Source organism: Carettochelys insculpta, chromosome 29, assembly GCF_033958435.1.
Source record: "Carettochelys insculpta isolate YL-2023 chromosome 29, ASM3395843v1, whole genome shotgun sequence".
Lineage (NCBI taxonomy): Eukaryota > Metazoa > Chordata > Testudines > Carettochelyidae > Carettochelys > Carettochelys insculpta.
The window spans coordinates 15,803,043-15,827,023 of record NC_134165.1 but is presented as its reverse complement, the minus strand read 5'-3'; the positions used below and the strand labels follow the sequence as shown (position 1 = coordinate 15,827,023).

Genomic DNA, 23,981 nt, shown 5'->3' with positions numbered 1-23,981 from the left:
CACAAGCCTCGTCCTGCTAGAGGCTGTCTCAGCACTGTTACGCATAGGTAATGCACCTGGCTTGGGGTTTTCCAACCAGTGGTTTGCAACCACGTGCTGCTGAGGGGGGTCCCAGAGAGGGCCATTTCCTCGCACCATAGGCCTAATGCACAGGGGGATGGTGGTACTCAGGTTTGGATTCCCTTTGTCATGCATGGGCGCTGCTGTGACCTCATGCACTAGGTCACAACTCCTGGAGTGGAGCGTCAGGCCCAGCTTGCAGGATAAGGGTGAGTGCAGAGCAGGCTTGCTCTCCAGTCCCCTCTCCTTCCCAACCAGGGCATGCTGCTCCTCTGCACCAGGCTGGGATGAAGGATGTGGGAGGGAAAGGTGCTGGCCTGTGGTTTTGCGCTCACCCTCTCACCAGGGGGACCCTGGTGGATCTCTCACAAGACAATGCAGTGAGTGGGTCACTTTTTACTAAAAGTTTGGGAACCGCTAACCTGACCTGGCTGTGGTGCTGTGAAGGTGGCGTGTCTTGGCTTCTGTGACTTTAGTGGCAACAGAACTTTATAATAGTTGTCATCACTTTTTCTCTTTTCCAGGGAAGATGGTTCCCTGGGACCACTAACGGGTTAACGGGCTGCCTTCACGGGAGTTGTTTCTCACTAGTGAAGCCACGGCTGTAGTGAACTTTGGCTCCCAGGCTTTAAGGAATACCTCTCAGGTTGCCCCAAGCAGGCACAGTGGGTGCCAATACTGGGACCACAAGCCTTCAGTCCCAGCCCTTTACCCCATCTGCTGGATTAGTACAGGCGTACGTTAAAAGTGGCGACAGATGTATCTGGTGTGGCCCCGTGGGTTGCTTATAAGAACCCCGCTCCCAGGAAGGCTTATGAGCCTGTCCTTCCTGGCTGACAGATCCATGGTGGAATAAACTTGAGGCCCAAATTGTATTTGCTGTTCCAAGTACCTGAACTAATTCCTGACCAGCCCCCCTTCGGGCTGAGCTTGTTGTGAAAGAACATCGTGGGGCCTTGAGTAGCCCTTGCACCAGGCTAATGGCCTCAGCCCTGGGGAAGCTGCCACAGGGGCTTGGCCCTGGTTATTAAATTGTAATAGCCTTTCTCTAGCACCCCTACCCCATACTCAGGGTGCTGCTCTGAGTCGCAGTGCAAGCCCAGGTGGTGATTTGGTTACAGGGGGATGGGGAGGGGAAGATGTTCACCCTGGGTAGTGCCACATCATAGCTCCACAGCCTAGTGCCCCCAAGAGTAGGTGGGGGAGGCTCCCCAGCTCTGATGCCTGCCAGGCTGCAACTCTACCACTGAGCAGGGGCTGATGCAGCCTACGGCCCCATAAGCCTGAAGGGACGTGGAGGCTCCTTAGCGCTGGAGAAATGGCTCGGGTTGTAGTACATTTAGGCCATCTCAGGATGGCAGATTCCTCCTCATCTGGTTCTCCAAAGCTGCTGTGATTTCTCTCGATGTCAATGCTCTGCACTGACCTCATCACAGTTTTTCTGCACCAGCAACGCACATTTACAGGGCAAGCTTCCCCTGGGGATTGAATGGCCCCTTTTGCTTAGGGCTTCTTCTGCCTCCTGTTGGTAGACCTGCACATTGAATTACAACTAAACCCTGCCTCTGAGATGCATTTCTGTCCTAGTCCTGCCAGCCAGGGGCTCACGCTGGCTCAGCCTGCTGTAGCTTATCCGAGGTCACAGCACAAGTCTGTTATGGACGCAGGTACATAGGATCCAGGAGTCCTGGCCTAGATTCTTCAATTTTAATCCACACCACCATCCGTTCTTTACAAGATGCCTATCCTTGGCAGCCATGCTCTCTGCGGTGCTTTTATCCACTTCATCCACCGATTTCAACAATTCCTGACACTGAAATGATGCAGGATCTTTTTTTAAAAACTTAAGGTAATAATCAAGACCAGATCTTGGCTGTGCCCTGTGCTGTTATCACAGGCTGCTAAGCCTCATCTTCTAACAGCGAGATCAACTCCTGAGCTTTTTATAAGCCTCTTACCAGCCTCTGGGTGGTGTATTCTTGACAGCAACAGAGTTCACTTCTGGTTGATTTTTGTCACTCCAATCGCAGCCTGCTTCAGTGCGGTATGAAGGATCCTGCAGCACGGCTGTAACCGCAGGGAACGCCAACAATGCCTGTGGGTAGCAGATGAATGTCTTAAAACCCCAGTTCCCCTCTCGCTCGATGCAGGAGGCCTTGGCTACACCCTCATAGAAACAATCTCTGCAGCCCCCTTACGAAGACATGTCTCATCTCTGCCCTCTGCCGGCACAGGACACTGTGCACAGAGTCCTGCAAATCCACAGGCAGCCACTTTATATCCATTGGTATCTGCATGGGGGTGTGGATGGCTGCAGCTCACTGCTATGGATGTGGGTGCAGAGAGACATTTTGTGCCTAGAACCCTGTAAATTTGCAGAGACTGTATCCGCGTTACATCCACGGCTGTCGGTGTGGCTGTCTGTGGTTACTTCATGCTGAGCTGGCTGCAAGTACAAATTTTGTACCCACCCAGAGTTCTAGCTGTGCATGCAGGTGCTATCTGCTTAGTACAATCCCACATTGTGCGGGCACCAGTATAGCAGGCGTTTTGTGTTAACAGGGCTATCCTACCGTGCAGGGTGCCTGTGTATTGACATCCCTTGATTCCACCCTGGCGTGGGGGTTGTAACAGTCCAGTTACAATGATAACGCTCTGTCTAAAGGTGGCCTTTGTTACCTTGTTAGAAGTGCTTAGCGATCCTGTGCTAGAAGATGCTCTGGGAGCTCCAGGAGTTGGCAGCCTGAGCTGGTGATGTAACGACCTCTTCTCTGGGGCAGGGAGCGTTTAACGCCTCCTGCTCGGAGCTGGGTCGAGCCTGCCCTGAAGTCCAGGTGCTGCCGTGTCAACAAGAACCCAGCTGGTCTCTCCCCAGATTCCAAAGCCGGGGGGGGGGACTTTTTATGTTTACCACCCCCAACTGATGAGGGGCTTGACCCTCTCTGGGAGCCACTCTTTCTGTTTGGTACCAGCAGGTTGAGAAGCAGCCCCTGCCCCCCAACCCCCCAAAAGGGCAATTCCAGCAAGGGAGCCTTCCAGAACATGCACCATTCCAAAAGCAGCTTCTGCCATGCTGGACTCAAGCTGTTGTGAAATCTGCCTCAGCTGCCAGCCAGCTGTCCCAGGCTACGTGGCTTTTGTGCACATTGCCATGGAGAAATGTTCTGCAGCTCACGCTGCCGTCCCTTCGTTCCTTGCTAAAAATTAAAGCCAGCTGCTGCAGCCAACCCACATACGTGGAGGGTGTGCTCCCCAAGGTGTGTCAGGCCAGGCCCCACCGCCAAAGAGCAGCTGGTCTTAGTCCTGTCCACACAACTGTCAAAATCAGGGCTGCGGCAGCTGAACTGGAGGCCTAGACTCAGAGTCATGGAAACCTCAGGCTCTTTAGATGTCAGTAATCCAGCCCTGTGCACTGCAGAAGGACCAGCCCCGGCAGGTGTTTGTCCAACCCGCTCTTACAAAGCGCCAAGGGTGAGGATTCCCAGCCCTCCCTTGGACACCTGTGCCAGACCTCAGCTACCCCATGACAAGGTAAAACGTCTTCCCGAGTATCTGACCTAGACCTCCCTTGCTGCAGATTAAGCCCATTCCTTCTTGTCCTGCCCCGGCGGGCTTGGCCACACTGGGTCCGTCTTTGTCACAGACCTGAATGCGTTTGCGGCTTACAAGGAGTTGTGTGGTGCCTTAGAGGCTGGTAAAGTAATGGCTCAGGCCAGTGGTCCCTATAGCCCAGCATGTACTGACACTGTTCAGTGCCAGAGACCAGGGGTACTGGACAGACCAGAGCAGTTGGTGGGTGAGCCCTCCCATGGGCTCCAGTCCCACCTTCTGGTTAGAGACTGGGGCTGTGGCCCTGACCATCTTGCCCAATAGCTATTGGAGGACCTGGCCTCGAGGGCATCACAAGATCCCCTGGCAGTGAGTTCCACAGGTTCCCCATGTGGTGTGCAAGATGAACTTCCTTATGGTTGAATAGTAACAGAGAGGGAGCCATGCTAGTCTACATACTATCAAAACAAAGCAGTCAAGCAGCACTTTAAAGACTAGCAAAATAATTTATTGGATGAGCTTTCGTGGGACAGACCCACTTCCTCAGACCAGAGCCAAACCAGAACAGCTCTGGTCTGAGGAAGTGGGTCTGTCCCACGAAAGCTCATCCAATAAATTATTTTGCTAGTCTTTAAAGTGCTGCTTGACTGCTTTTTCCTTATGGTTGTTTTTAACCAGCTGCCAATTGATGGCATTGGGTGATCTCTGGGTTGGGTAATGTGTGATGGGGTATGGACCACTTCCTGATGTGCTTCACCCCACTGTCATGATTTGCAGCTTTCTGTCATGCCCCCCGGTAACTGCCTCTAGCCCAAGTTCCTTCTAAAGCATTGTTGACTCATTTGCGTTGTGAGCCACTACCCATAGGACGAGGTGGGGTGGCTGCCCTAAGGCCTGTGCTTTTGGGGGCCCTGTAGCAGCTGCCCCAGCCATCCTCTGCATAGGAGGGAGGAGGATTACCTGGAGCAGGGTGCAGGCAGTGGTAGAAGTAGGGGGTTCTCTGCCTGCTCCCCCCCACAGTGTGAGCACCAGCCTGCTTCATCGCACTTGCCCCGCTTGCTGAGCCCTGCTCCTCCGCAGGCAGCAGGTTGACCTCCTAGCTGCCTCTGGAGAAGTGGGGCTCAGCAGGCTGCCACTCATGCTGCAGTGGGAGGAAAGGTAGGGGGAGGCGACCCCCTGCTGCTGTCCACCACCCAAGTCCTCCCCAAGTAATCCCTGGACAGGCTGGTCAGGGTGTGGGCAGGGCAGGACCCCCAGCACAGGGGGTGACCCCCAGCACAGGGGGTAACCCCAGGCTCCTGCACATAGGCTACTAGGGGTGGGGACTTGGGCCCTGCCCCAGCTGCTTTCTAGCAGCGCTTCTGCCTCGCATGTCCTCCCCCCAGGCTGCAGCTGCACATTTGGCTTTCCCTTCCCAGGCGACGTACTTTGCATTTGTCTTTATGGATGTCCAGATGGGGGGGTGCGGTTCCTAGAGGGAGGCTGTGTTCATCTGTGTTGGCAGAGCCGGCAAGGCGGTGCCTTAAACCCTAACAACTTTAAAGCACCTGAATAAGTAGCTCTGCCATATGCTCGTCCGTAAGCTGCCACAGGACTCTGGCGTGTTCTCCCGGCATCGACTCGTCAGCCCGGGGAGGGCCAGGTTTGGGTAAGTCCTTCGGAGGGAACCCCCTGCCTTCTGGCCTCCCTGCTCCCACGGCTTCAGGCTGGAGACCTTTGTAAGGCTGCTAGGGCAGGGCACCTGAGCTCCCGCTTGTACAGCTCCTAGAGTGCAGGGGCCAAAACGGGAAACAACCGCCACCGAGCTCCAGACCCGCATCCCCAGTGTCCTCCCCAGCCACGCAGCTCCCCATTCATTCGGCAAGGTGGGAGGTGCTAACCAAGCCATCATCAGCTGTGCAAAGCCCATGAAAGCCTCTGTGCTCGGGGCTCAGCACTGGGGGAACAGGAAGTTGGGGAATTTAGGGGCTGTATCAGCTTCCCGCTTTCTCCTTCACATCCTGCGGCAAGGCTCAGCTCTGGTCCCCTTTGGGGGCCCCCAGAACACAAACCAGGGCCAGTGGGCAGGAAGCAGCTTTTGCAGTTGTGCAAGGAGGACACAAGAGGGCGGCGCACGCCTGCGGCCGAGCTTCCCCCACACCAGGGGCCAGGACAGAGGAGACTGCTCTGTATTTATTTACATGCACGATGTAAGTTGTGCGTGGTCCAGTCACACTGCAGCCCTGAACGAGGGTATCTGAGTGTGCCAGGACACACCCATTCAATGTGAGCACACTGCTCACACCCGTCTCCACGTGTGCATCCCTGTCAGACTGCAGCCCTGAACGAGGGTATCTGAGTGTGCCAGGACACACCCATTCAATGTGAACATGCAGCTCACACCCATCTCCACATGCATGTCACCATCAGACTGCAGCCCTGAACGAGGGTATCTGAGTGTGCCAGTACACACCCATTCAATGTGAACATGCAGCTCACACCCGTCTCCATGTGCGCGTCCCCATCAGACTGCAGCCCTGCACGAGGGTATCTGAGTGTGCCAGGACACACCCATTCAATGTGAGCACACTGCTCACACCCGTCTCCACATGCATGTCAACATCAGACTGCAACCCTGAACGAGGGTATCTGAGTGTGCCAGTACACACCCATTCAATGTGAACATGCAGCTCACACCCGTCTCCATGTGCGCGTCCCCATCAGACTGCAGCCCTGCACGAGGGTATCTGAGTGTGCCAGGACACACCCATTCAATGTGAGCACACTGCTCACACCCGTCTCCACGTGTGCGTCCCCATCAGACTGCAACCCTGAACGAGGGTGTCTGAGTATGCCAGGACACACCCATTCGAAGTGAGCACACTGCTCACACCCGTCTCCACGTGTGCGTCCCTGTCAGACTGCAGCCCTGAACGAGGGTATCTGAGTGTGCCAGTACACACCCATTCAATGTGAACATGCAGCTCACACCCATCTCCACATGCATGTCACCATCAGACTGCAGCCCTGAACGAGGGTATCTGAGTGTGCCAGGACACACCCATTCAATGTGAGCACACTGCTCACACCCGTCTCCACGTGTGCATCCCTGTCAGACTGCAGCCCTGAACGAGGGTATCTGAGTGTGCCAGGACACACCCATTCAATGTGAGCACACTGCTCACACCCGTCTCCACGTGTGCATCCCTGTCAGACTGCAGCCCTGAACGAGGGTATCTGAGTGTGCCAGGACACACCCATTCAATGTGAACATGCAGCTCACACCCATCTCCACATGCATGTCACCATCAGACTGCAGCCCTGAACGAGGGTATCTGAGTGTGCCAGTACACACCCATTCAATGTGAACATGCAGCTCACACCCGTCTCCATGTGCGCGTCCCCATCAGACTGCAGCCCTGCACGAGGGTATCTGAGTGTGCCAGGACACACCCATTCAATGTGAGCACACTGCTCACACCCGTCTCCACATGCATGTCAACATCAGACTGCAACCCTGAACGAGGGTATCTGAGTGTGCCAGTACACACCCATTCAATGTGAACATGCAGCTCACACCCGTCTCCATGTGCGCGTCCCCATCAGACTGCAGCCCTGCACGAGGGTATCTGAGTGTGCCAGGACACACCCATTCAATGTGAGCACACTGCTCACACCCGTCTCCACGTGTGCGTCCCCATCAGACTGCAACCCTGAACGAGGGTGTCTGAGTATGCCAGGACACACCCATTCGAAGTGAGCACACTGCTCACACCCGTCTCCACGTGTGCGTCCCTGTCAGACTGCAGCCCTGAACGAGGGTATCTGAGTGTGCCAGTACACACCCATTCAATGTGAACATGCAGCTCACACCCATCTCCACATGCATGTCACCATCAGACTGCAGCCCTGAACGAGGGTATCTGAGTGTGCCAGTACACACCCATTCAATGTGAACATGCAGCTCACACCCGTCTCCACATGTGCATCCCTGTCAGACTGCAGCCCTGAACGAGGGTATCTGAGTGTGCCAGTACACACCCAATCAATGTGAGCACACTGCTCACACCCATGTCCACATGCATGTCACCATCAGACTGCAACCCTGAACAAGAGTATCTGAGTATGCCAGGACACACCCATTCAATGTGAGCACACTGCTCACACCCATCTCCACGTGCGCGTCACCATCAAACTGCAGCCCTGAACGAGGGTATCTGAGTGTGCTAGTACACACCCATTCAATGTGAGCACACTGCTCACACCCGTCTCCACATGCATGTCACCATCAGACTGCAGCCCTGAACGAGGGTATCTGAGTGTGCCAGTACACACCCAATCAATGTGAACATGCAGCTCACACCCATCTCCACGTGCGCGTCACCATCAGACTGCAACCCTGAACGAGGGTATCTGAGTATGCCAGGACACACCCATTCAATGTGAGCACACTGCTCACACCCATCTCCACGTGCGCGTCACCATCAGACTGCAACCCTGAACGAGGGTATCTGAGTATGCCAGGACACACCCATTCAATGTGAACACGCAGCTCACGCCCATCTCCACGTGCGCGTCACCATCAGACTGCAGCCCTGAACGAGGGTATCTGAGTGTGCCAGGACACACTCATTTAATGTGAGCACGCAGCTCACACCCATCTCCACGTGCATGTCCCCAGGACCACGGGGCTCTGCGCTTCTCTGTTTCGCTTCTCCTTTCCGAGGCTGCTCTGAGGAAGCCAGCTCAGAGCTGCCCTGTTAGCAGAAGGCTTATGGCCTGCGCCCAGCACAAAGTGGGCACCCGCCGAATCTGCTTGCAGTGTTTGTGGAACATGGCTGTCAGGTAAGGCGCTCTGCTGCGCAGGGGCACCTGGCTCCACTCTGGCCACCGGTGCCGCCTGCAGCCGGGTACCTCATCTCTGCCAGCCTCCTTTCCCCAGCTCTTTCCAGGAATGAGAACCCTTCCCGGGGGCGCTTGGCTACGGAGATGTGAAACAATTTGGGGCAGGAGACACCACCCATTGTGGATTTGTGCAGCCCCCCAGCCCAATGGGGCCCTGAGCTTGGCCGGGCCCTTTTACATCCTGTGCATGACAAGAAAAATTGTTCATTGGTGGCACCAAACCGAACACCCTTTTTGTAGGCCCTGGCGGGAACAGAAGTGAGTTAGTCTTTGTGTTCAATGGGTTAACTGGAAGGCTCCCTTGCAGCATTTGCTACCAAAACAGAGCCCAAGCCTCTTACACCCTGATCCTGCAACAAGCTCTGTGCCTGTGGGCCCCACTCCAGGATCCGGGCCTGAGTCCATGCATGACAAACAAATCATGCAAGTGACAAGCCCCAAGCCCGTCTCCAGGCTGAGAGAAGTGCACAGAGCAAAAGGAGATACCTGGTGAAAATACAGCAAGGGCAGAGGCTGGAAAGGAGTTTCAGGGCTGTTGATCAGCTGTCGTTACTAGCACAGCTGCACCAATGGACTTACAACTTTTCTAGCACAACCGTGCTCCTTTGGGTGTGACTTTATCACCCAGTGTGCCTAGAAGTACACCAGCCAGGATTCTCCCAGGCGTCTGGTACATCACCACGCCACGGGTTTGGGGTATCTGAGTGAGTCACTTGAAAAGGGACCCGGCTGAAAACCATCCCCTGGTCGGGGTTATCCAGGTGGGCACCCAAACTCTCTGATGATATTTAATGATGATAATAATAATACTTAAAATATTAACCCCTCTCTCTCTTAGGCGTAGGCCAGAGGCTGACCTCAGGATCCAGGCAGTTAGGCGTTCCACACCCTCTGCCCTGGTTTCTGTGCCCTGGGGTGAAGTTTCTCTAGGAGAGATGGGGTTTCCTGGAAGCAGATGGGGTTTCTGTGCCAGGGGGAGGAGCTTCCTCAGGAGGGGTGGGGTTTCCCTGGGAAGGGGTGGGGTTTCTGTGCAGAGGGAGGAGTTTCCCTGGGAGAGGGTTGGGGTTTTTGTGAGGGGGTGGAGGGGACTTTCCCTGAGCGGGGTCTGGGCTCCAGACTCCCGCCGGTTGTCTCTGAGCTAATTAGGAAGAGGCGTGGTTTGTAAGATAAGGGGCGGGGTTTCCCTGGACGGGGGCGTGGCCTCCAGAGTTAGAGGCGCGGCCTCTCCACGCTTCTGGATCGCGGGTTGCCGCGAAGGGGCGGGGCCTCCCCGCGGGGCGGGGCCTGGTGGAGGGAGGCGTGTCTTCTCCCCGTGGGCGTGTCTTCCGGCGGCACCGCCCCCCCCGGGCCGATATAGCCGCGTGCGGCGGGGCAGCCCCACGCCCGGCCATGACCCTGCGGCGCTCGCGGCGGCTCCAGCCCAAGGAGGAGGATGGGGGGGCGGCCGCCCTGGACCGGCCGGACGCGCGGGACGGCCCCGGCCCCTTCCCGGCTCTGGGCGGCCGCCGGGCGGCAGAGATGTACCGGGCGCTGGCGACCTCTGGGGGCACCTTGCCCCGGGCCCGGAAGGTACGGACCGCGCCGGGACACCCCCCTCCCCTCCCCCCCGCCCCGCACCCGGCCGGGTACGGACCGCGCCGGGACACCCCCCTCCCCCCCCCCCCCCCGCCCCGCACCCGGCCGGGTACGGACCGCGCCGGGACACCCCCCTCCCCCCCCCCCCGCCCCGCACCCGGCCGGGTACGGACCGCGCCGGGACACCCCCCCCCCCGCCCCGCACCCGGCCGGGTACGGACCGCGCCGGGACACCCCCCTCCCCTCCCCTCCCCCCCGCCCCGCACCCGGCCGGGTACGGACCGCGCCGGGACACCCCCCTCCCCTCCCCCCCGCCCCGCACCCGGCCGGGTACGGACCGCGCCGGGACACCCCCCCCCCAGCCCCGCACCCGGCCGGGTACGGACCGCCGTGGGACTCCTCCCGCTGCGTACGGACCGAGCCCCCTCACCGATCCCCTGGATATGGACTGGGACCCCCCTCCCCGCCCGTACGGACCGCGCCGGGATTCCCCCGCTGCGTACGGACCTAGCAGCCCTCCACTGACCCGCGGGATATGGACTGAGACCCTCCCCACCCAGTGGATAACGACCGAGACACCCCTCCCCCAGCCCACCGTCTGGATGCAGACCAGATGGGGAGTGGGACCCTGCCCCACCCCACCAAACCAGATGCTCAGAACCAAGACTGAGCAACCCTCCTCCCAGGTCTGAACCCTCCCTGCCCCAACCCTCCCATCCCCCAAACCTGCTAGTGGGGACTGTACCTCCAGGGGTGCCCCTTGAGCCCCCTCCCTCTGGAACTGAGCCCCACCCCAGCGGCCCCCCTAGGACAGCTGGACTGTCCTACTGACAGTGAACCCCTTTGCCCCCAACACCCCTACCCAGTGGTGCTACAAGCTGTAGACCGCGCCCCCCCCCCCGCCTCCCCAGGACTCAGCTCTTCCCTGGGGTGCAGCCGCTGCCCAGTGTCACCTCCCCACCCACAGTGAGTGGGATGCAGGGAAAGGCCATGAGTTCCCCACTGCCTCCAGGAACCCACCAGCTCTAGGGCTTGTCCCTGTTCTGCTGTGAGGTCACCTCATCCTTGTGGGGCCCCCGGGGCCAGCTTCCCCATCTGCAGCTCAGCCCTCCAAGAGCCTCTGGACCAGGGGCTGCAGTATTGCAGGGAACTTAAGCCCTCCTGCTTTGGAGCTTGAATGCCCCCCAACAGGGTGGGGTGCTTGGGGGAAGCAGCCCCAGGACAGCTTCCCCTGTAGGCTTCCTGGTACCTCATGAAACTGCCCCTGCTGGAGGTGGGATGTGGGGCTGGAGGGGCCCCTGCTCTGAGTGGCAGCTCCTGGGCGCCATTCCAGTGCTGACAACTTGTCCCAAGGTTGGTCCTAAGCAATCTGTGGCTGGCGCGCCAGTCACTCGGAGCAGGCGGCGTTTGGGGGGGTAGCTTTTACATCTAAATCAGTAGTGTGTTCTGCTTCCTGCTTAAAGGGCCACCGGGAGTTAAACTCCCCTCCAAGAAGAGACCGTTGGCGGCGGTGGTGGTAAAGCAAAGGTTACAAAGCTCAGATGCTCTTCTGGCTCCGTGCTGGCTTCCTTCCTGTGTTCCTCTCACCAGTAACACAGCCAACAGGGGGGCTAGTTGGGTTTGCATTGTACGCTCATCTCCTAGGCAATTTCACTGCCAGCTTTGGGTGCCCTCGTGCGAAGCCCCAGGGCTCAGGTTATAAACAGCCTGGGAAAAGTTTGGTTTTAAACCCCACTTCTTGCTGGAATTTTGGGGGGGGTGGGGGGAGAGGAGTGTTTTCCGCTGACTTCTGTTGCAACGGATTCGACCTGGCATGTGACGTGTCCCAGTGGCTAGAGAGCACGGTGGGTTGTTACATGGCTCTGGTTGTTTATGCAGCGTGGAAGAAGATCACTTCTCTCCAGGTGCCCTGGGAGCAGTTCTGTCTGGGGTCCTTCGGGAGGCTTGTGGTGAAGCTCCCTAGCATTCTGTGGCAGAGGGCTGTTCCCAGAGTCGGGGCCTCTAGGTAACTGGCTTATCCTGCGAGGCAGAGTGGCAGACGGGGCTGTTAGGGTGCTGGAAGTGAGCGGTTTCTCATGCCTGGAGTCTGCTGTGACATGAACCAAGGGAGTCAAACTTTGCCCATAAAGAGTGGGGAAGAAAGGGCCGAGTCGGCAGAACTGGGCCTAGCCCGGAGGCCGTTCTCTTGCGAGACTCTCTCATGTCAGCACGTATTTGTTTTGAAAGCACTTACCCGGGCTCTGCGCAGGGGCACATCTGTAGCAGCTCTCCCTTCTGCACCCAAACAGACACACTTTCGCAGTAGAAATGACCCTGCTAACCAGCTTGCCACTGACAGCTGCCTTTGATAGTCCTCAACCTGTGCGGTTTGTCTCAGGGTACGTGAAACACCTGAAATCCCACCTGGAAAGGAACTGGGGGGCCAGTACCCCTGTTGGAGAAATCCCCTGTGGCCCATGCTTCAGGAGAAGCCATAAAACCCCAAAGTCAACCAGCTGTGCAGATTTCCAAGTGGCAAGCAGGGGAGGAGCCATTCCTTCCTGACCACAGATGGCAGCCATGCCCAGAAGCATGAGAGTTGATAACACTTAACTTTCACTTAGTTATGGGGCCAACAGCTGCTTTTTTTTTCCCCCCCAGTATCACACCTGCAGCACCCTCGATTCTCTCAGTGCGTTGCAGGCAAAACCAGGTCCTAAGAACGTTGCTGCCCAAGTTCTCTATAGTCCAGTAAGGGATGGATGGGGATTCGGATCAGACCACAGACTGCGCTTTTAGTAGGAACACTCCTGGTTGGCCCCAGTTGAATGGTCAGTCCTTTTCTGACCACTGTCTCAGCCACTTGCTCCCCCTAGTGATCTCATCTAGCAGAGAGCGGGCTGATTAGAGGGAGGAGTGGCCTTGCACTAGTGTGGTGTGTGTTGAGCCAGTAGTGGAGAAACAAGGGCTCCTTCCTGCCCCTCGCACGGTATCTTGCAGCAGCCTGAGACAAGAGCAGCTGATCCCCAGTCATGGTGAATGCAGAGCTCCTGCTGGAGCCAGTCCTCCCTCGGTGGCTGCACGTCCGTACGGGATCAGCCCTGAGGAGCGCCCGATTGCACCTCTGTGGGTGCCCTGTGAGCCGTGGGGTGGTTCCATGATGTCATGACCACGTCCGGACACGGGTGACGCAGCTGTCCAGGAAAAGGCTCCTGGGAGTCTCTTGCTGCGTCTGTGCAGGGAGGGTGGTTAGCGTGTGTGAAGTCAGGGATGGAGCTGCGGCGCCTCGTCGAGTTGCGTTTCTCGTCGCTGGCTCGGCTGTGGTCGCCCTGTAACTTGCTGGGGTGAGGGAGGTGGTTTCTCGGAACGCCTCTGGCCGCCCAGAGCGCAGGTCCGCTTTGCTCTTCTGCAGTTCCTCGGGCGTCGCCTGCCACGGCAAAGAGGTGTCCCCTCGGTGCAGGTTTTGGGGTGATCTACGTGTTGGGCTCTTTCTCCCCTGCTGTGCCCGTATAGCAGGTGGCGTCTGCAGCCCTGGCAGAGAGATCCCGCGTGGCGAGCAAACATGCACAAGACGGATGCACCAGCCTGTTCCCCTCACAGCATTTTCTGACTCTAGCCCCAGTGGTACGGCCTGCGTGTGGGTGCAGAACTGGGGGACAGGAGCCTGGGGACCTGTTCCCAGCACCGGCGCTGATCGGCTGTGACCCCTCGCGTCTGGCTCCTGCTTTCTGCACACACGCACACCCCCTCCCGGTTCCCCAGGTGACGAGTGCCAGGCAGTGGGTGTTCCTGGGTGCAGGCCGCCAGTGGCGGCTGGGGCCCTTGGCCAGGGCTGCCGAGTAGGGTGGCTCAGGCCGGGTGTGCTGGGAGGCAGGCAGGCGAGTTACAGGCATTGGCTTTTGACGCTGCTCCTGGGTTGACGGGGAGGGGAGTCCCACACAGCAATGAGTGTTGACTTGCCGGGGTGGAGCGGGCCCTTGGGGGCAGCCCTGAGGGTGGACTGAGCAGCAGATGGGTACTGAGGCTGCTAGTACTGGAGGGAAGTGGTGGGATGGGCCCTTTTGCTCCTGGCTGTTGCATGGGAGCTCTCGGCCTGATGCGCTCGCCCCTCCTTTCGGGGGCACAGGTGAGCCTGGCCCCCTTCATGTTCAGAGCTGGGGATGTGCCGGCACGGCACAGCTCGCCCTTTCCCGGCCAGCCCTCTCACACGTCACGTGTGCGTCAGTCACTGAGGGACATCCCGGAGCGGAAAGCGGCTTGGCCTGGTGTGAGGCATGAGAGGCCGGTGTTCTGCCAAGAACTGACTGGCAGGGCCTGGCTGTAGCTTCAGCAGTGTCTGATCCAGGCTCCTGAGTCTCCGGACGGGGCGTGGGCGGGATATTTTCCATGTCCGACATCTTGCATTTTGAAGGGCTTGGTGGTCACGGTTGGAGGGGGACAGCTGACCAGTCTGATCCTCCCCTTTGCCCTTCCTGCATCAGTGGCTCCAAGCCCAGGAGGGCGGCGCAGTGCAGAGCCCTGCCGGTGGCACCAGGAAGAGTCCAAACATTGACCAAGCATGCGGGGAGGGCGGGGGGGAAATAGGACCTAGGAGGCATTAGCCAGAGCAGGGCTTTGTCCCTGGGGCGCAGGGCATGCATCCAGGGTGCTGGCTGCACAGCCATTGGGGCTTGCCCCTCAGGCTCTCGGGGGGCCAGGCAGAGATGTGCATTCTGGGCAGGTTGTGGGGTGCAGCCCCTGCACATCTTTGCTTGGGCGTGAACGCTGAGTGCCTGCCTTCCCTGGAGCCATGACCGAAATCTCCCTGGTGTCCCTGTGCCACCTGAGGTGGCCCTTCACCCCCTCCGGGTTGCACGTGCCCATGGGAGCCTCTAGGTAACGACGTCGCTGGGCAGAAAGCGGGAGAGGCGAAGCTGGCCCTCCCGGTACACCCGGCCCAGCCCCAGGCAGGAAGCATGCAAGCAGCCAGCCTTGTTCACGCAGCCACCAGCTGCCGGGGAGCAGGACTGGCGCATTTCACTTTCAAATCCTGGATTTGCATAGGGGGTGCAGAGCCGCTGGCACAGGCTGTTTGCACAGGTGCGTGTCCTTGTCACACACCTGCCTCCCAGGCAGGAGGAACAAGGCCCCGCCTGTGTTCCACAGGCTCTCTCCAGGGTGCCTGGGGCTTCGTGTTGGAAGTGCGTGTTTGCACAAGAGCCTGCGTTTGATTACACGTGGCTACACCAGGGCCACAGCTGCTCGTGATTGGTTCTGCCAGAGACCGAATGGGGAGCGGGGTGGTGTGAGAGAAGCAGGGGCTCTTCTCTGGTTGCTGTTCGGAGCCGCCTGAGGATGCTCTGCTCAGGACAGGCCGTGCCTGGGCTGACGCACGATTGACTTATTCTCTGCATTCTGTCCTCGCACGGCACGGAGTGGAGACGTTCCCGGTGGCTGCAGCGGCTCGTTCAGCTTGGCCTGGCTGGCTGGCTCCTCTGCCCGTGTGCCTGCGGCCTGCGTGCTGGTTCTGTGGAATGGCTGCCGGGTGGCAGCGCTGCTAGTGGAGCCTGTGGGCTGGCCAGAGGAGCCTGGCTAAGGCAGAGGGGTCCCGGTTCAGGCTGCAGAGCCCCTGCCTACGTTGGGGGTTTGGGGCGCTCTGGGCCCAGGGTGCAGTCGAGCTTGGAGGGCAGGCGGTGGCTTTGGCCAGCAACGCAGGGCACGTGCAGCAACGTTCCCAGCGTCTTTGTCTTTTCAAAGGGAATTCTGGGGGCGGGGGGCGGCTGGCCCTTCAAAGGCTGCTGAATAAAGCCCTGCTGTCAGCCGCTTGGCTGCTGGGAGCAGGCACGGGGGTGAAGCAAAGAGCAGCCAAACGAGAGGCGCGGTGACAAAGGCCCTTCTGTATCAGCAGCTGCGGCGTGCGCCTCGGCAAGGTTGCCTGCGAAGTGGGCTCTGGGGCCCCACTCATGCTAATTCGGCCGCCTGGCCATGGGCCCCGCAGCCCCGTGTTGTAAAGGACCCACACTGAGGAGGATTGTTGTCAATACGAGGACCGGCCTTTGGGGAAAACAAAGGGGGCTTTCTGCCCACGGGGCTCATCTCCCCGCCCAGCCCAGCCCAGCCCAGCCCAGCCCAGCCGAGCGCCTGCTGCAGCACGCCGTGAACAGAGCGCCACAAATGCAGCCCCTCTGCTTGACCTCAGCCTGGGGGCGAGTGCTCCGGCCTCAATCCAGGCATGATTACGCCCTGGGGCGGCCCTGGCCTGGCGGGGCTGCGTGCGGCCAGAACGGGCCCTGCTTGTGTCCTGTCTCATTGCCAAGTGCTCTGTGAACACCGTCCAGGCGGCTCTGCCAGAATGCGGCTGCCTCTGGGGTGAAGTGCAGCGCCTGGGGGCGCGGCTCTGGAATGCGGTGTGCTGTTCTGCAGGGGGCAGTCGGGACAGGGCTCTTGGTAGATGGCTGGGGGCTGCTCCGCCAAGTGGGAAGCCAGCCGCTCATGGGGTCTGTTCAGGGTACATCCCCCACCCCTGCAGCGAAAGCCCTGGGGCTGAGCCCAGGTCAGCTGACTTAGGCTCTGGCACTGCAAATTTGGTGGGGGGGGTGGGGGTGCATTAAGGCTCTGGTCTTGGCTCTGATACCCTGTGCTCCAGCTCCCCCGATTCTGCTTCATCTGCCAGCCCCACAGCCTGAACCCCTTGGGCCTGGCCCCAGTTCAGGGGTGCAGCACTGCAGGGAGGGATTTCAGATGTCTCCTCTTGCAGCTGGAGTTCGGTGCTCCCAGCAGGGCTGCTGGGAGGCTCTGGATTATGGAGCAGGTGGTTGATGTCCCAGAGGTGGGGGCTCCGCATTGGGCAGCGGTCTTGCTGACCGGCTTCAGTGGGGTCTGTGTGTCTGGGCCCTGCCAGGGCAGAGCAGCTGGCCAGGGAATAGCTGCCTGACCCTCGTTCCAAAGGGGCAGGGCCCAGCCCCCTTCCCCACATCCCTCAAGCCCTCTCTGGGGGCTGTGGGGGACAGACGGTTCCTGCGACCGGAGGCTGGGTAAAAGGCGGGCTGAAAGGGGCTGTTGGGGCTCTGCTGGGGAGTGGTGAGCTCCGCTCAGGGCCTTGGAGTGTCTTTGGGGCAGCCCCCCAGGAAGGCAGTACCTGTAGCCCCTCCCCCCCCACCTACACGTGCCTTGCACTGCAGCCCAGGAGCGTAGCCTGGCAGTGACAGCTGCCCTGGTTGCCTGGAGCCTGGCCTGGCAGTGAATTTCCGTGGGATGGGCCCAGCTGCACCTGACCCCAGGGTCTCCCTCACACTGCGGCCTGGCTCCAGAAACTCTGCCCTCGTCTCTCCCGCCCGGCTGGCTGTCTATCCCTGCCCAGCAGTTCGCCGCCATTACTGGCTGAATTCCTTCCCTCCTGGGGCTGCTCCGGCTGGGCTGGATTGCCTGGAGCAGGGCAGGGCAAGGCAGGGGGGCTGTGGGTCTCAGGATCTCCCCTGAAGGGTGCTCTGGCCAGCCCATGTGCTCTGCACCAAGCACTCTGGAGGTCCGGGGGTGGGGGCTGGCATGTCGTGGGTTGGGCGGAAGCGAAGGGCCTGTCTAACGCTGGTCTCTTTCCTCCTCTGCTCCCAGGGCTCTGGATTCCTGTGGAGACCTCTGAGCCAGTCCCCAGAGCAGCACAGGTAACGGCCCTCGCCACGGCTGGGGCAGCAAAACCCTCTTCCGGTCTCTAGCTACCGCTGCCTCCCGCCCTGCCCCAGCAGCTGCTGGCTCAGACCATGCAGCCTCCACTCTGAGCAGATCTCACATGGCGGCTGTTAAGAGGCCAGACCGCTGTCCCTGGCTGGGCTGTGCACCGCCTCGCGGCCTGCAGGGCTGGGTGTGAGGGGACCGTGCTGCCTGGCCGGCCAACCGGCAAGAGAAGAGGCTGACTGGGCTTCTGACAGGAACTCACCCCCTCGCGGAAAAGGGACGTCTCAGGAGTTCCTAAGCGTCAGGGTGGTTTGCGTATTCACTCTGAGCCGCCTGGCACTGGGCTCCTGGGAAGGGGTGCTGAGCCCGGGCCGGTGACTGTGGGGCTGGGGAAGATGATGACTTGTCTCAGCCACGGGTGCGAAATTCTCCCAGACTAGCCCAGATCTGTTGTGAGCCTGGTGGGGCCAGGCGTGGCGTGTGGTGCCGGTGCCGGTGAGAAGAGCCCTGCCAGGCTCAGCCAGCAGAGCCGGGAGCGATCCCGTTGATCGACTGTGTGCTGGTGGCAGCACCTCACCCGCGGCCCTGGCTTCCAAGCAGGTGTGTAGTGAGGGCTGCCCCCGAGGTGGCTGGTCCTGCCTGTGCAGGGGCTGGGGTCCCACCCTGGGGCGCTCTCCTCTCCAGCCTCCGGGGCACAGACGTTCAGAGTCAACTTCCATGACCCCAGTGCCGGAAGGGCCCAGCTGGTGGACAAGTGACCCCCCGCCCCGATGCAGAGACCTGCCATCAATTGGGCAGCGCACAGGGGTGAGGGGGAGGCTCATGAGCCAGCCCATGCCAGCTTCTGCATGGACCAGAACACACCCCATTGCAGCACGGGTACATGTATCCCTGAGAGGTTAGGGGATGCTCCCAAGTTTGCAGCACCAAGTGGTGGCAGAGCTGGGGCGAGCTGACTGCTGTTACCTGACAGCAGTGATTCTGCCGGGTGCGCCTTCAGCTCAGTGCCTCCTGCCACCCTTGGAGGCCAGTGATTCACACCGACGCTGGGAAGAGGCATTCTGCAAAGGCTTCGTCCAGGGAAGGCACTGAGCCATGGCCTGGCCAAGGCGCATGAGGCACTCTCCCACTGCCACCTGCATGGTGCGGGAGCCGGAGGAAGAACCGTTTGCAGAATAGCTGTTAAATCCCATGCTTGGGGGAGCGTCTGAGGGTCGTGCTGCAAGGAGGGGTGTAAGGCAGAGCTGGGGAGGCCTGATGCCTGGGGGAGCAGTTGGGGTGGGAGCCGTTTAGCTGGGGTGTGTGGCAGGGCTGGGCCTGACGCTTGGCACCGGCAGGAGAGCCGGGGTGGCCAGGAGCTGGGCTGCAGGGAGGCCCCTTTCATGGTGGGAAAAGATGGTTCAGCTCTGGGTCAGGCCAACCCGAAGCTTCTCACCTTTGCACTGAGCGTTGCGCAGGCGTGTGGCTCTTGTCACGTGATCCTTGCTGCTTGAAGCCCAGGAGCTGGGGTTCCTGCAAGTCCGGTCCAGTGCCTGGAGCAGGGGGACCAAGAGCTCGGACTCAAGTCCTCCTATTGGCTCTGCTACCAACCTGCTGTCACCTTGGGCAAGTCACTTAACGCTCTTGGCAGGGGCTGGGGCTCCCGAGGAGGCAGTGCTGTGTGCCTGGCAGGTGGGGTCAGGAAAGTGACTGGCAGCCCTGGCTCAGGGCTGTGTAGCTAAGGTTAGCATTGAGCTGGGCTGATGGGGAAACCCTCCAGGTGCTGCAGTGGCCCTGCTGAGATGCTGCCTGGGGGCTGGAGCTCTGTTCTGGGCACACAGCCATGGGCAGGAGGGGATGGGGTGTGTCTGTCTGCTTGCCAATGAGCTTTTCTCCCCCAGGAAGGTGCTTACGCTGGAGAAGGGGGCAGAGGAGACATTTGGCTTTGAGATCCAGGTGAGTGGTCGTCCCCCCCGCACCCCTGGAAGCAGAGAGCTCGGCTGGGGCTTGTTCTAAGCAAACTGACTTCAAGTGGGATTCAGTTCATGGCTCTGCCCCACTGTGCAGCCAGCTGGGGCCCTGGGGCCAAGGGCTGCTCCTCCCAACCCGGGGCAACTGGCCAGCCTGCGAGCTGCAGGGCCAGCATAGCTGTACCAGCCCCAGCGCCCAGGCCCGCGAGGAGGTGGCCCAGGGCCCTGTGCAGCTGTTGCAGGCTGTCCCCTTCCCCAGAGCCGTACAGGCGGAGACGCTGCCCTGGGTTCTTGGGGTGTCAGCCCGGCCCGTGCCCTGCTGGGTGGTATTTTTAAACTGCCTCTCAGCCCGGGTCTATTTTTAGCAGCGATGACGCTGGAGTTGCAGAAACCGCCCCGGCTCTGTCACGGTTCAGATGGTGGGAGGGGGCCGGCAGCTCACGCAGAGCAGCCATCTGGAGCAGGCTGGGTTGGGGGCTGGGGGGCTGTTGCTAAGCACTATGCAAATGTGGGTTAAATACGGCACGTTGGGTGTGATGGCTTCTGACACGCTGGAGGCTGATGGAGAACCACGTTCTGTGGGGGGGTGCAGCCTAGGCAGTCTCTGGAGCCACCGCTGCAGCACAGAGCTGGGGAGGCCGTGCGGCACCGCGTGGCAGCTGCGGGGGGGAGCCGGGGCTAACCTGGGTGCTGGAGGCTTCCTGTGTATCCAGCCATCACTCCTGCCTTCCCTCTAACCCTGCTGCCGGCTTCTTCCAGACCTATGGCCTCCACCACCAAGCCAAGAGCTGCGTGGAAATGTTCACCTTTGTGTGCCGGGTCCACCAGGGGAGCCCAGCCCAGTTAGCGGGGCTCAAACTCGGTAAGTGCATGGCAGCGGCTCCCTGGCTTGGGCCCCATCGCACAGGCTGGGAAAGGGGCCATGGGGGGGATGTTGAGTTGGGACAGGACCAGGGCTGTGGACCCAGGTTTCCTGGCTTCCAGGGACAGCCCTGTATTTCACTAACAATAGTGGTGACAACCCTGCGTTGTTAAATGGAACAGAGGTGAGCAGCCCTGGAGAAGGCAGCGCCCTTTGGCCTGGCACCGTTGGGACCCCAGGGCTCTGGGCTTCAGGGCTCTGCAGCCTCTGCTGGGGCACGAGGCTGTCGGGGCGGGGCAGGCTGGGGCTGAGCTCTGCCGTGGGCTGGTACTTGGCATTCTCTTTGGCTTCCTGGGTTCTAGTCCTGGTGTGGGAAAGGGGCGGGGGGGCAAGTGCTTAGAGCTGTGGCGACTGGGGAAGGTCTCTTTGCTGCCATGCTGTGGCTCGTGGGGGTTAGACTGGACTGAGGATCTCTGGGGCTGGCCTGAGGATCCTGCTGTCTGGTGCGGGAGACTCAATGTTCCATGCCTGCTCCCAGGAGACACCATCACAGCGGTGAACGGGCTGAACGTGGAGGGGATCCAACACCGCGAGATTGTGGATATCATCAAGGCCTCTGGGAACGTGCTCAGGTGAGGGGCTTGCAGGAAACAATCCCCCTGCTCTCTGGGGCAGAAAGCTGCTCCTGCTCGGCCCGTGTCTGCGTGGCCCCGCTGCCGGGGGACCAGGCCAGCCTTCCCGCAAGGCTCGAGAGCAGCTGCTGCTTGGCCCGTGTCTGCGTGGCCCCGCTGCCGGGGGACCAGGCCAGCCTTCCCGCAAGGCTCGAGAGCAGCTGCTGCTCGGCCCGTGTCTGCGTGGCCCTGCTGCCGGGGGACCAGGCCAGCCTTCCCGCACAGCTCTGCTACCCCCAGCTGTCAAGGCGTCCCTCCAGCTCCATCACTGCCCTGTGACCAGCCCCATCGCAGGTGTCTTCCTCTCTGCTGCAAGACAGGATCGGTCCCAGCTCAGGGCTTGGAAGTGGGTTGGGGGGAGGTCTGCAGAGGGCGTCCCCTTTGCTGGAGGGGGGAGGCCAGCTGGGAGACCCTTTTCTTGGGGGAGGGGCACTGCACTTTGGTCGGGCGCTGCCAGAGGCTGGTCTCTTGCAGGCTGGAGACGCTGTATGGGACGTCCATCCGGCGAGCAGAGCTGGAGGCCCGGCTGCAGTACCTGAAGGTGAGGCTGTGACCGGGAGCACCCGCCCTGCCCTGCTGTGGCCAGGTCCTTGCTGGGCGGCTCTGATGGGCCTGTCTGTCTTGCAGCAAACCCTGTATGAGAAGTGGAGTGAGTACCGCTCGCTGATGGTCCAGGAGCAGAGGCTGGTGCGTGGTGAGTGGGGCGTGGGCGGTGTGAATGGGGCTGGGAGCTCTCCCTTCGAGCTGGTTAAATGAGTGCAGCCGGCCGCCGAGGAGAGGCTCAGCCTGGGGCTGGCTCCTGGAGCCCTGCACGGTCCCGTGCTGACGCCCCTTGCGCCCCTCTCGCAGGGATCGTGGTGAAGGACCCCAGTATCTACGACACGCTGGAGTCAGTCCGCTCCTGCCTGCACAGCGCCGGGCTGGCGAGCGGCTCCCTTTCCCTCGGAAGGATGCTCTCGGGCGCAGGCAGCACCTCCAGCTGCGTCAGCACCGCCACCGAGGGGAGCGAGGACTCGGTCTACCAGACCTGCTTCTTTGACTCTGCCGACTCCCTGGAGGGGGCCCCCGGGCGGGAGGGAAGCAGCGCCCCCCCCACCATCTCCCAGCGCCGGCCCACCCTGACCCGCAGCGCCAGCGTCAAATGCACTAGCAGCAGCAACGGGCCCGTGGGCCATTTCTGGGACCGGCCGGGCGACCTCCCGCGCTGCCCAGGCACGCCCCGCAAGAGCAAGCGCTCCAGCTTCCGCAAGCGGCTGCTCAAGTTCATCCCCGGCCTGAACCGCTCTCTGGAGGAGGAGGAGAGCCATCTGTAGGGGTGCCTGGGGACCGCTGGTGGGGCGCTGCCCGTGCCTGACAAGCTGGGCTGGGTTTATTTATTTATTTATTAGCCCTGGCGGTGCGTGGGGCAGGGGCTCCCGGCTTTCAGGGCTGGGGCCCTGGCGGTGCGTGGGGCAGGGGCTCCCGGCTTTCAGGGCTGGGGCCCTGGCGGTGCGTGGGGCAGGGGCTCCCGGCTGGGGGGCTCTTCTGGAAAAGGCAGAGGGATTTTCCTTCCCCCAACAGGAGACATGGGTCAGGGAGTAGGGGGTAACTGGCTCTCAGTTCAGGGGCAGCTCATAGGGCTGTTGGAGGAGGGAGCTGGCCCCCCTGTGCAGCTGGGGATGAAGTTGGTGTCCTGGGGAATGGGCCATGGGGGGGGCCCCTTGGCTTCCAGGCGTCATACAGCTAAACCCCTCTGATAGCTCTGGGGGCACTGAAGGGCCGGTGCCTGTTTGGCCCTGTTAGTGAGCGGAGGAGGGGGGCCCTGGCGCTAGGGCAGAGCTCCAAGTAGCAGCACTGCCGGGGGATCTCCAAGCAGGCAGCCCCGTGCCTGGATGCAGGGTGAAGCGTCCAATCCTGAGCGTGGTGGGGCCCCCACGGAGTTCCCCAGGGTGGCTCCAGCCACAGAGCCGGTGCTCATGAGTCACCCCGGGTGGCAGCAGCTCATATGTCACACCCCACCCTGTGATGTGCTGTGGGGAGAGAGACATGCGCGTGACTCTGGGTGGGGCCCTGTCTCATGGTCAGCCAGTGCCTGCGCCTCGACCAGCTGCCATGTGGCCGGCAGAACTGCTGAGCGCCCTGCAGGATCAAACCTTGGAGGCAGCCGGACCCCAGGCAAAGCAGCATCTCAGCAGGGCACTGAGGCCAGGCTGGTGCTGCGTGACCAGGGCGCCTTGCTGGAACCGGTCTCTGCTGGCTGGCGGGGGAAGCTCCCAGCAGAGCTGGGTTCTTATCTCAGGAAATAGCTGCCGGAAGAGGGAGGCTCCGTGTGAGTCCCTTCTGTGTGTGTCTCTCTAATGAGCCCCCTCCTGCAGGCGGGGCTGTGGCAGGAGTTGGGGGTGGGGTGGGGAGGGGGTTCGTCCACACACGGACGTTGCTCTCCCAGGGCTTGACACAGGTTTGGGTCAATACAGAGCTGATTTCACACTTGTGTGTGGCTGTTGTTTCACCAGGGGCCGTGCGCTGCTGGGGGGCAAGGCGTGTCCGTGGCCCTGGGAGGAGCAGAGGCGAAAGTCCTCGGCCCGGAGGTCAACGGCAGAGCTAGCCGGACTCCTCAGCCCGTGTGCCTGCCAGCCTGGGCTGAGCAACCCGGGGCATCTGCTCATCCAGGTGGGCGGTGGGGGACCATTCTCTGCCCTGCTCTGGTCTCACCAGCATGGCCATCTGCCCACCGAGGCACTGGCCCTGGCAGCAGCCCTGGGCACGCTGTAATGGAATGAACTGGGGGGGAGGGTCCTGCTGTCGGGGGTGGGGGGGTCCTCC

The 23,981-nt window shown here is 60.8% G+C and overlaps 1 protein-coding gene across 1 annotated transcript; it reads left to right on the top strand.

Moving 5' to 3' along the window:
- The first annotated feature begins 9,840 nt into the window (after positions 1–9,840).
- On the top strand, positions 9,841–23,547 carry TAMALIN (trafficking regulator and scaffold protein tamalin). Its single transcript, XM_074979666.1, has 8 exons — positions 9,841–10,062; positions 17,638–17,687; positions 19,578–19,632; positions 20,406–20,508; positions 21,047–21,140; positions 21,654–21,720; positions 21,807–21,873; positions 22,029–23,547. The coding sequence occupies exons 1-8, from the start codon at positions 9,883–9,885 to the stop codon at positions 22,490–22,492; spliced, it is 1,080 nt and encodes a 359-aa protein (XP_074835767.1). The 5' UTR covers positions 9,841–9,882; the 3' UTR covers positions 22,493–23,547.
- Positions 23,548–23,981: the final 434 nt, after the last annotated feature.